This window comes from Aedes albopictus, chromosome 2 (genome assembly GCF_035046485.1).
Source record: "Aedes albopictus strain Foshan chromosome 2, AalbF5, whole genome shotgun sequence".
NCBI lineage: Eukaryota > Metazoa > Arthropoda > Insecta > Diptera > Culicidae > Aedes > Aedes albopictus.
This window is the reverse complement of record NC_085137.1, coordinates 284,639,231-284,652,064: the sequence shown is the minus strand read 5'-3', so window position 1 is coordinate 284,652,064 and position 12,834 is coordinate 284,639,231. Positions and strand designations below refer to the sequence as shown.

General features: G+C 39.2%; 1 protein-coding gene across 5 annotated transcripts in view; it reads left to right on the top strand.

The window, feature by feature from the left end:
* The window catches only part of LOC109416692 (uncharacterized), a 215,140-nt gene extending 204,397 nt beyond the window's left edge, over positions 1-10,743 (top strand). For all 5 annotated transcript variants that reach the window (XM_062851984.1, XM_062851983.1, XM_062851985.1 and 2 more), the window contains 4 exons: positions 4,451-4,520; positions 4,584-5,072; positions 5,316-5,777; positions 9,336-10,743. In XM_062851984.1, coding sequence (XP_062707968.1) covers positions 4,451-4,520; positions 4,584-5,072; positions 5,316-5,777; positions 9,336-9,422 — 1,108 coding nt within the window. In that variant the 3' untranslated portion in view covers positions 9,423-10,743. The remainder of the gene's footprint in view (positions 1-4,450; positions 4,521-4,583; positions 5,073-5,315; positions 5,778-9,335) is intronic.
* Positions 10,744-12,834: the final 2,091 nt, after the last annotated feature.

The following is a 12,834-nucleotide window of genomic DNA, read 5'->3' as shown; positions in this document are numbered from 1 at the left end:
ATAGACTCTACTTCACTACCATAGAATGAAAAAACTTTTTGGATATTTTTCTTGCGTGCCTTCTTGCCTTGGGTTCAATCCCTGGCCCGTCCCTTTTCATCCTACTTTGTATCTTTCTATCCACTTCCTCTCACTCTCTCTCTCTTCTCTACATATACAACTCATGTATATTCATATGTTCATAGCCATCGCTAGAACCAGAAACGAATTGGAAAAAGTCGTTTCCCTCCCTTCCAATTCCCACTCACAGCACAGTGTATATAACGCCTACAAGTTATGCAACCAAAGCGTGCTGTGCCGCTTGACCTTATTCACCTCATTCACCACACAACCTATACACTATAAAAATAACCCCTATCCATGGATCACATCACCGACCCAACGGTGACTCCCAGATCTCCCATCCTTTCCGACTAACAAATACCCCAGTCCGTGCTGCGTTGTGGGGATGCAGAGGTGATCTCGGTCTTTAGTAGCAACAACCAGCACACTCTAACATTCCTTTCCCTTCCCAACTGACTATAAGGACGTGGCCGGCGCCGGTATTGATCCAAAATGTATGAGCTGCTAGAATTGCACTTTGAGAATAAGTGGAGTGTCCCAGCCCTTATACATTTGGATCTCAGTGCAATTGGTACCAGCTCAGATCAATAACGGAGTAGCAACCATTGACATGTATAGTCAGATTTGATCGTTGCTGCTGCTGCTGCTCATTTTTCTTGCGTGCCGGAGAAAACGGATTTCAGAAAACGGAAGTGTATTGCTAGGCTTATAGAAACAAATAGAAAATAAAGTTATTCTAAACCGTATGCTTTATTTAATCAGTATTATGTGGCCTTTCAATACATGTATACATTTTGGAAATATGAATCACATATGTGAAATAAAAATGATATTTTCTAAATTTGTATTTTGTATGAGAACTTATTGGACACGGTGTAATCCGGAAATAGCTATCTAAGCTTGAAAGTTTATTCTCCGTATACTCTAGCTTCAATACTGTGAGAAGCGCGCGACTATTTTCGTGAGTCGGTCGGTTTTCTCGGTAGGGAGATGGGGACGCGGACATTGAATGCGAAATCAGAAGCGCGCGATTACTTTCGTGGGAAAGTCGGTTTTCACGGTTGTGTAAACGATCAATGCGGTGACGCGTTTAATTATAGGGTTTGTGTTCCATCAGTAATCTCACGCTCCCAATTTCATCCTATTCGAAAACAAACGATTACGACACCGATTGATTCCGTTCTTTTTGTTTTCTTGCGTGCTCACTTCTAACAAAAAATACAAAAATAAGAAACAAAACAAACAGTGCTTCATTCCTTTGTTTTTCGTAGGATGAAAATGGGAGCCACATGCTTAATAAGGGAACCAATACCCTAGAACGATCGTTGACGTATGTGCATTACCCTTACTATCGCGACCAAATAAATCATAATCGGGATGAAGACCGTGTCGTGTATTTTCATATAACTAGTGAATCATATCACCTACCAAAGGTGGCTCCAAGACCCGAGCAGAAGAAAATAGCAAGTGAATAACATATCAAGGTATTTATCTTAAATACTACCATACCTTGACATGCCCTTCATTAGGTGGTAATAAGAGGCAAAATAACAAAAATGAATACCAAAATTTTGTATAAATAACACCTAGAAAATAACAAGTCTTGTTATTTCAATAATGAATGCATACCTAAAATTTCAAGTGCTGTATTTGTTATTCCAAAGTTATTGAATAACAAACTAATAACATGTCTTGTTATTGAATGTTTCATTTGTTCCATGACTTCATGATGTAATAGCAAATCTTGTTCTTCGATTATTTTCACTGCTAAACCAACAAATACTACATCAATACCAAACTCTGCTCAAATACCTCCAACTGTTACTGTGATGTTCTCATAACATTTCGTAGAATAACGCGGCAATAACAATTTTTGGTATTAGAGCACATGTTGCTATTCGCATGGTATTTGTAAGGTATGCCCTTCTGCTCGGGGATGCACACCTTATCCTACCCTACTAACAAATACTCCTTCCCGAGACAACTATGGGGATGCTGTGAATTCCACGGTTTCTAGTAACAACGGTTGTCGAACTAACATTCCTACGCTTTCCCGATAACTGTAAGGACGTGGCCGGCGCCGTTATTGATTTTCAAACATTGAACTCTTGAACTGTGCACATTGAGAGTGTGTAGCTAGTCCCAAGCACCATTCATTGAATCTCTGTGCAATTTCGATTGTTCTGGTCAATCACGGAGTAGCAACTACGATGTGTACGGTTATCTTTGCATTGCTTTGCGTATCCACTGGTGGCTCCGTATGTCCCTTGTGTAGTGTTAAGTTTCATTCAGTTTGTACAGCCTCTGGCTTGAAGATGGTGTCCGTGTCTTTTTTATCCAGTTTAGAAGGGTCATGCCGATTTTGCCAACAGACTTTCAAGCAACTGTCTCGGATGGCCGTAATGGTGGCGCAGCTTCTTATTTACTCTTGGATGATTTCTGGATAAAGGAACTTCAGTGTTTCCTTCAGCCGCATCAGTTTCTCATGGTCTATGTACTCACATCTAGCTTTGAACGCTTTGTAGGCGATGTAGAACAATGACCACTGTACTGGTTTGCCCGAAAGCTTGGGCAGCTTGTCAGTATGTTAGCCCTTACCTGGCAGCCAGTTATGCTTTTGTCGGTCTGACCTGCTGTTGCCTCAGCCCGTTTTGGCTCCCGTTGTCGACCTGCTTAAGCTATGTCCAAAGGAAAATATTATAAAAATTGAATGTACCTCGAAGTTTATTCGCTACAACCATATTTTTGGACCTCTAGATTTAGAATATGTGCGGCTTAAAATGTTTCATCTTGGGTTTTCCCCATACATTTTTATATGGGATGAAATTGACCTCAAAGTGACGTTTGTCGACATTTATTTGGGAAAATAGGAAACAAAAAATCAAAAAATTTAAAAAAAACCCAAGATAAAATATTTTAAGCCGCAAAGTTTCTGAAACTAGTGATCAAAATCTTCGATCCTAGCGAAAACATATGGGGTACATTCACTTTTCATAATACTTCCCTTTGGACATAGCGTGATCATCCACTGTGTCAGTGGATAACTGACACTGAGGAAGATTACAAGTGGTCGCTGAGAAGCTGGGAGACACGCTATGTCCAAAGGGAAGTATTATGAAACGTGAATGTACCCCATATGTTTTCACTGGGATCGAAGATTTGGATCTCTAGTTTCAGCAACTTTGTGGCTTAAAATATTTTATCTTGGTTTTTTTTTTATTTCTTGATTTTTTTCCTATCTTCCCAAATAAATTACAAGCCTTTTCGTCCTTAGGAGAAATGGAACTCTTACTGTGGCAATCCAACTTTTCGCAGACTTCGTCATTCTCGTTCTGACCGTCGGTAGCTTCGTCGTCTTTTGTCACGAATTTATTGACGTTCAAATTCTTCAGCTTTAACGCGTTTTGGTTAGATTTGCCGGAAGGACTTACAAACAAAACGTCCGCAATGTTTTTCTGCGCCGGTTTTAGAAGACCTTCAGGTCCGAAAATCCCGCTAACTCCTTGTCCATGTCCGCCATCAGCTTCTCGAACGACTCCCAGCTCGTTTTCATCCGCTCGACTTGACCCCTCTTCTGCTGGAACATCCTCGCTTGTCATACACTTCTTTCTTCTTCTTCCTCAGCGCTGTTTTGTAACTGCATCCCCATCTTCTTATTTTCTAATGTTCGCCACATTTATTTCTCCTTCTTCTTCCACCTGCATTTCCGCTTACAACTGGCGTAGCCACGGAGGGGGGGGGGTGTATTAGGGTTAACCCTTCCCCCCCAGAGCCAAAATTTCTGGAAAAAAATTCCAGTATAAAACGCTTTGTGATGAAACAATTTTTCGGCTGCGCCGCTATTTTGAACCTACGGCCAAAATTCAGTGTATATATTCAAGAAATGTGAGTGTCAAATAAAAAAAAGGTATTTTTGAACATCGAAAACCTCTCCCAGAGCAAATTTCTGGCTACGTCAATGCCGCTCACTGATTTCATATCAGGCTTTATCAGGCTCTTCGGTTTGCTTCTGACTGCGAGGCGAATGTGGCCGAGCATTACGGCCCATACAATAGTTTTAGAATTTTCATACAAAAATTGTTACGGAGGGGGGAGGGAGGGGGTAAAAAAATACGATTTTAGCATTACGTAATAAATGAATGTTGCCTTGTAGCGGTAAAGTGTCCACTATACCATTGCCCAAGTAGTAGCACCCTATAATAAGAATTTCTTATTAGGTTTTATTTTTTTACAGGATTTCTTGACAATTTATTAAAAAATGAAAACATTTTTATATTCTTGTACTAAACACAGTTAAAAGATATAAAAAAATCTAGACTCTATGCATCTCTGTGTGTACTAACACAGCAAAAAAAATTACTAATTGATTCCTCTCATCTGGTTACAGAATGAATAAAGTAATTAAAACTAAGGATAAGCGAACGATACAAGCATGCAGAGAGCACAAAACACTACAGGTAATACTATTAAAATAACTCACATTCAATCTTAACTATTCACAATGTCTTCTAATTTACTAGGCACGCTTTCAACGACAGGAAAACAGTTTGCTTATCCTTCAAAACGAAAATAAATCCCTACACCAAAGAGTGAAACAGTACGAAGCTTGCCTTGACGACATCATGAGGAAGGTGGTAGATGCCCTGGTGGCGGAGGATTGTTTAAGAGACGAAGTTTCTATTCTGAAAAACCGCGTTCGAGATCTGGAAGCACAAAATGCGGCCCTCACTTCCAGCCCAGCCAAAAGCCGAGACGAGGGGTATTGCACGATGAGCACCGGTCAGCCCCAACCCACTCAGGAGGGTCACCTGGAAGAGTTGCCTGAAGAGCCGGAGCAGTGGTTGGTTTCGGCAGAACCATGCACTGCCGAGATGGAAGATTGGAGCATGTCACAGGAAGAATTGGCTACAGCCCTGGAAGAGGACGGCCACGAGTGGATCTGGAATTCAAGCTTTCTTACCACCAGCGAAACACAAACGGAAGATGTATCTGCACTATTACAGGAACAAGTAAGTTTTAATGGAGTTAATTTATTGGTTTTGGCAAAGTGGCACCTGCGAGACGGAAAGTGAGAATGGATTTATTGTTTTGGAGATTATCGTCTGGCGGCAGTATCCAGTAGTAGATAAAGTTTGTCTGAAAAGTTTTGCTGATAGCATAGCGGTAGAGCAAGGGAGGGGAATTTTTTCGCACTAAAACTTTGAAAACATGCATCAAATATGTGCTTATGCATTTGTATTTCTTTTTTCCAGATAGTGTACTCGGAAGACGAGGAAGTAGCATGTACAAATTTTACTCGAGATTTTTATAGACTGGTAAGTATAAAGTCTGAAAGCAATCGAAGCCTAAAGTCGCCGACGCCAGTGGACACCACGACTAGCAGCAGCGACGAAAACGAAAGACTGACGAGCCCCACTCCCAGCGAGGCGGGTCGAGCTCAAGTTCATAGCTGTTCCTCCAGCGAATCAAGTGATGTCATCACGGAGAAACATGAACCTTCGCTTCCCTCACCACCTGCTTCACCACAACGGCATCCTGTGACTGTTATCCATCCGGCTGCAACGACTGACCTACTTCAGGATGTGCTAATCACATGCCACAATCAGCAAAAAATGCAACAAAACAATAGGAAGTTTCAAAAAGACGGCACCCAGTCTGCGTCTCCCACGTGGCGACGGAGCAATGGCTGGAGGCGAGTTCCCAGGAATAGTCATGTGAGTATCAACATCTTCTGATTGTTGTATTACTTCGCCAGACTGTGTTTTCATACTTTTGCTGGCGTGCTCGATAGATATGGTTCAATATTTGACAGTTCAATAGGTTGATTTGGCTTCACTCTTTGCGGAACAGACTCTAAGCGCGCCTACGTTTTTTTGTCCCGTCTATAATTTCTTCTCGAGCACCAATTGGGATGCGGCTTTGGCTTCTCGTATTTTCATTCGCAGTATCACACTTGTCATGGAGTCATGGCTGCGTAAGTTCTTGTTGCGCGAAGGGCACTGTGACTTACTTCTAACAAATAAACACTGACATGCTAAAAGGTCTCCAGTTAGCCTAGTGGTTAACCCTATGGATCGCCAATCCGGAGACGGCGGGTTCGATTCCTGTTCTGGTCGGGAAAATTTTATCCACTCCTTGGACATAGTATATCATTGTACTTGTCTCACAATATACAAATTTATGCAATAGCAAGCAAAGAAAGCCCTTCAATTAATAACTGTGAACTGTTCAAAGAACACTAATTTGAAGCAAGACAGGCCAAGTCCCAGTGGGGACGTCGAGCCATAAAGAAGAAGAAAAAGAATATGCTAGAAATGAGTCACAGGGCACAACCATTTAAACGCAAAATTGCGCCATTGATTGTCGACGAAACACAAGAACAGAAAGACCAAGTTGATTTCACTTGAAGAAGACACTAACCCCGTGTCGAAACGTTGGGCAGTTCCCAACAAACATTTTTGCTGTACATGAGTGGAACACACCACTCTTCAGCAAACTTTAGCTTAGGAAAATGTTATTCAACTAGTTCTGTTTCTTGGGTTAATAAACATCGTTTCATTATTAAAAGACTGCGTAGCCGTTTCTAAGAGAAAGTAGTAAACAATCTTTCAAAGCGCAAGACACTCATAAAAGCATCTTAATCTTTGTTATATGGCCACATTTGCCCCACCGCACAGTGGCCGGAAGCCGGACAAAACCTCAAAAATCGACTTCAATATTTTATTTTTCTAATATTTTTCTCCCATTAAAGATACTTCAACTAAGAAAACCCCAAATTTTCAAGTCATTTGGTCAAAAATTCAGTCTTGTAGATTTTTTCAAAGTTGAAGTTTTATGTGCTACAATATTAGTATTTATTGTCTTTATTTTATGAGCTTCCTTTATGAGTTCGTTGTAAAAGTTAGGAAGACTTGAATAGTGTGACAATATTTTTTATGTTTTTGGGTATAAATAACCATAACATTTCAGGGATTGTTTGGGATTTAATCACAAATTTTGTATGTTTTTACAATATGCAAACATAGTGACTTTTAAGAAATTTTGGAGAAAAACTTCGTATTACAGAGATACAGTACTTGTTTAGGAAACATCAGAAAACGACGCCGTATCCCGGATCTGACGTGCAATTCTGTCTAGTTTTTGGCTATATAGGTCACTGTTTGCGCATTTTTGCGCTAAGCGCGAATTTTTTTTTTTTCTATCAGGTCACAATGGAGCCGCATGGTTGTGGAGGAAGTGATATTGTTTGAAGTTTAAATTTAATCTTGACCTAGCTTAATTTGACTTCAGAATACTAACAGTTTAGTGTAGTTTTCATTAGTGTAAGAAACTTTCACCAAGTCAGATGGTCATAGGAATAGGGGGAGGGGGGGGGGGGGGGGTCTGATAATGTAATTGCCACAGCTTTGACGTTTTTAAATATTATTATTTTAATATTATTTTATTTTTTGACAGAAAAACCCAAGAAGGTGGGATATCCAGTTAAAAATAGTAAGCTGCAGAGGAAAGGAGTGATGACTAAGTAGCCTTTATTCACTTAGACACTACCTACATGTTGCTTCACCAGATACAACTAAACATTAACCTTCAAAATAAAAGAAAGACAACAACAACCGTGAAAAACATGTAAAAATAACTACGAACCATTGCTCATTGATTTTCTTAAACTGGTCGTTTCTTCGATTCATCTTAATCGTAAGAATTGCTCAACAACCTTGGAAGCAATCTCTTTATGAACTTCTATCGAAGATTCAATATACAGTGACACAAATTCGTCGACATCTTCGCGTTTCTTTTCTACGCGCACATCGCTACAGTTCAAAGCATCAATCATCTATAAAATATAAAAGGAATTCACTAAACGGCGTAAAACGCTACGTTAAATATTTTTCTGCGTAAACGTTGCGATCAACAAGGCAATCTTTGAATATTTTAATCGCAATTTTATGAAACGTACATTTTACGCTCTTTAGTGAAACCCCTTATATTGTTTTTTTTTTAAACTTGAAGTTTTATTGTATGTTATTCATGTGGTTTCGTTAAACACATTTCTACTAAACGACACCTAGAGTGATAAAGAATTTGAAAATATTTGCTGGAACTCTACTGTTCATCAATATGATTACCGATCTCTGATGATCGTTTACCAAAAACTCCCTTCAATATTGCGGATATGAATTGTGTATTCATTATAGATGGGGTAGTTTCGGTTGCTTCGACAAGTGATAGCACAGATCGTTGTACCTTACAACCCAAACTCGGAAGAGCATATTTGAAGTTGTTGAAACGAGATTGATAAAAAGCCGTTCAAATTTTACGCAGTTCACTATATTAGACTATCCGACCCCATAACGATTGAATTGACACACCCTCCGTGTATCCACCGTAAAATGTCATGTGGTCTAAGGGCAGTCCCTGAGAATAGACCACGTTTTGTCAGCCAACATTGGTGTGTATCTGAATTGATCCATTGGAAGGAAACGTAGGTAAACGATTTTTTTCTAATGATTTATGTAGTTTTGTAGATTTTGGTCCACCCTAACAGCAACAAATACACAATTATAGTTTATTTCAATACCAATACATGATTTTAGAACCCCCAAATGAAAAGGTTAATCAAAATCTACGTTCAGAAAGCACATCGTGATAGCTTATGATAGATTATTTTTACATGCTTTCCATAATCAGCAGATTTCAAAATTTTGAACTACCCTAATATAGTAAAATCAAAATATATGAAAAGTCCTATATCAGAAATAGATTTAGGGAACTAAAATCATCATAACCTGTGAATTTTAGCAATTTCGGTTAACATTTGAGGTTTTGTCCGACTTTTGTATGGAGGCCCGCCACTGTGCACCGTCCACTACATAACAGGGAGATGCGTTTGATAAGAAAAAAAGATTTATACATTGCAAAAATAAATCAATACTCAGGTTGGAATTGAACCCACGACTCCAATTCGCTTGACGCAAAGCAAAAATGTGTGTAAGGTACTCATCTAATAACATCTAAAGGTTGTCATGTTGTGCAAATCAATATTGTAATTGCTGCTTGACTTTGTTAGCCTTAGTGAAAATCAAGAAACTGATAAACATACTTATTTTGAGAAGAATGAGCCACTAACGTAATTCGTTTTTTTTTTAAACTATCATTAAAAGTACATATACTAATATCCATACTTATTTTGAGAAGAATGAGCCACTAACGTAATTCGTTTTTTTTTTAAACTATCATTAAAAGTACATATACTAATATCCATTGCCTTTCAGGAAACGCACATCCCTGTTCCAATTGCCTCGAAGGATCGCTTCAAATCGCCACCACCTGTGCCCGTACGAAGGCATTGCGCCAGCTAGCCATCTTTGTACTATGTAGACTAAAACAAAAACGAAACATGCAACAGAAACGTAACAGGTCTGACATCGATCAGGAATTTGAAAACTAATAAATCGTTACAGCAATGACACGAACTGTTTAGCTTTAGGCATTGAATTGTGATAGTACATTTAACAGAAACAAAAATAATCGCGACAGTAAGCATAGGACTCATATATCATCTAACTAATCACTGCCAATTTCATTGAATCGCATTGAGCGCTATTCACAGCCTCACGTCGTGAAGGATAATGTTGTAGGACACCAATCAAATTGCTGGACAATAAGACAGAAAGTAGAAAGTTGATTCCTATAAAGCAAGATAAAAGCTCTAGAAGATAACTGCTGCCTTGCGTTACGGGTGGTAACGCAAACGCATCGCGCGTTAGCACAAACGAAGAGTATGGTTGTGATCTTCGCTGAACTTGAGCACTGAACTAACGTTAAAACGATATTTCTGAGGGGAGATGAAATGAAATACATTTTTGCAGACAATACACATTTTTGATCATTTTAAACGTGAAATTCGTAGGAACTCACATCGTAGGATAAATGCAACCGACAACTTACGAAATCTCAACTTCAAGTTAATGTTTTTATTTGCTAGTCAAACTAGCATTTAATTGTTTTCTGATTGAAAGCTCTGCAAATGAAGCTAAAAGTGTATTTTCGTGGTTCCTTATTAACATCTATAACAAATTCATCAGTTATTCTCATGGTTTACGAGCAAAATAAGCTTCACTTTGTTTCAATCGTAAAAAATCTGTTATTTAATTGTGGATGGAAAGGTAGAATAGAGAAGTACAAATGTCTGGTTACTCACAGTAGTGGTAGCAATGGTAGCAGTGTTCGAAAGTCAAGTTAAAATTTCATATCCAAACTAACCAAACTTAAAATCTATTCCATCTAATGTGTAGATCCACGCCCGATTGTTTTAGATTGCGTTTATCTGGCATGATATCAGTAATGAATTCACGATTCATTCGGCGAGTGACTAAAATGTAAAACTTTGTAACTAATCGACTTATATAAACCATGTATTATACAATATTTTTGTATTTCTCGAACTAGCATACGTTTGTAGACTTTCTATGTATAAAAGTAAGCCAAAACATTCAAACGGTTCTCATAGTGTTTCAAAAAATACAAGAACAGGTGTAATTTATTCGTTGTTTGAATTATACAAATAAACGGTATATATTCTTTCCTCCTGAAAAATATCTATTTATGATAACTTACAATAACCAATTGTTTATACGAAAATTGTATGAGTAATGGTCGAATAATATTGATAAAAATCAAGGCAATGAATACTTCTACATATTTGAAAGAACGTCCAAACTAGTTTTTAAGCGTCTTCTTTTTCAATCTTATTCACTTCGTTTGTGACATTAACCGTTGGTGACGACGTATATTGCGCACTCAAAATTTGATGTTCATTTGGTTCTATTTTCTTCAATTTTTACTCGATTTTGATGAAATTTTGACAGATCTCATATGGATCAATAAGTTTTTTACATCTGAATCATGAAGTATTCGTATCTTCGAATCATTAGAGGTCATTTGGAACTATAGTAGCCTGTTCCGGATTTCGAGGTACCGTAAAACTGGGTAACTTTGATAGATTTTTTACACGCAGTGAATTTAGCAATAAAATCACAAACTGCGTATTTTTTTGTTTTAATTGTACATCAACATATTATTGTTACGTATATTGAGTTCTCTTTTTGAGTTGCTTTAGAAATTTATATTAACAAATATTGGACACATCAGTTCTAACTACATGAAATTACAAATCATTGCATCCATTTAGGCGTTTACCGATTTCCTTCCCAATTTTCAAAATTGATTTCAATTCGTGAAAACACACTTCGTTAAGAGCAAAGTGTGGCGACCCATACAAAAATTTCAGATGTCACATACAAATGTGTGACGTATTGCGGTGGGGGGAGGGTGCGGAAAGTGGACAATTTTTGCGTGACGTAATTTATAGGCGTTCCCTTCCCCTCTGTGGAGATCAATTTCAAAGTGTACAAACTATTCTACACAAGGTTCAAGCAGACCTATTACCACAAAAGTTACAAATACAAGAATGTTTCGACCATACCCATTAGTATTATTATTCAAATTTTGGCACTTCTCAGCAAACAATGCTGGAAACATTCACCTACCTTGGGCAATCGGAATGTCAAAGCGGATTAGGCTCTGTGGATCTCATTAGCCGATTTTACTTATATCCTGAAGAGTCTGCGTCAAATGGTCAGTTGTGATGATTCAGGAATTGCCTAACTATACTACAGGTTCCACGAATTACCGCTTTCAGGATGCTGTTCAATTTCGGCTCGTCTAGGAATCTCTGGAGAGATTTAGATACAACTTCCCCAGTCAACACATGATCGCATATGATGTTGAATAGGATGCAAAAGTGGAGGCGATATACGCACACTTTACACGTAACCGCGTGGAAGCATGTACGCATATGGTCTCCATTTTAGCATCCTATTCAACACCATATAAGACTTTGTGTTAGCTGGGTCGGTTGCCGAGAGGACAACCGGAACTATACGGACCTTCTCCAGGTACTACTCCAACTTCTCCGCTAGGTCGTGGTACTTAATTATCTTGCCAGAGAATGTTGATTGAACATTATGGTCTAACGGTACAGCGATGTCGATGAGGGTTGCTTCATCTTTTTGTCGTAAACCACAAGGTCAGGCCAATTGGCACAAATCAGGACGTTCACAATGAATTCGCGATCCCAGTACTGATATATGCAACTTTTTTCCAGAATCGAGTCCGGCTGGTACTTGTAGTAGGGTAAATCTGTCGACCGAGTTATCCTTTAAAGCAAGTTGTTAGTGCACAATCTTGGCAACTTCGTTGTGACGAAGCTAACACTAACTTCTAACATTGGACAGCCTGCAACGACATGCTCGATCGTTTCCTCTACTGAATTGCACTTCCTACAGCGGTCCCACACGTCTTCGTGCAATATGTACCGCCGGTAGTTCTTCGTCGCAATTACCTGGTCCTGGATGGCTACCATGAAACCTTCTGTTTATGAGAAGAGGTCACCCCGCTCTAGCCAGGCGTTCGACGCCACCTTATCGATGTGCACGAGCCCCAGTTGATGGGGGTGCGTCCTATGCAACTCCTGCTTTCACGCTCATCTCGTCAACGGTCTTGATGTCGCAGTTCAGCTCCTGCACCAAATGCAGGACGCTGCAACCGTGGTTAGCTTAACATACAGTGCGGTACATTTCATGGCGGTTCTGGCTTTCTACGAAATATGCTCGTAACTGTAGGATCTGGGAGACACATAGTGCCAGGATATTGGTGACGCTTCTTCTTCCAACTGCCCGTGGCAGGGTGACTCTCTCGATGGACGACTTT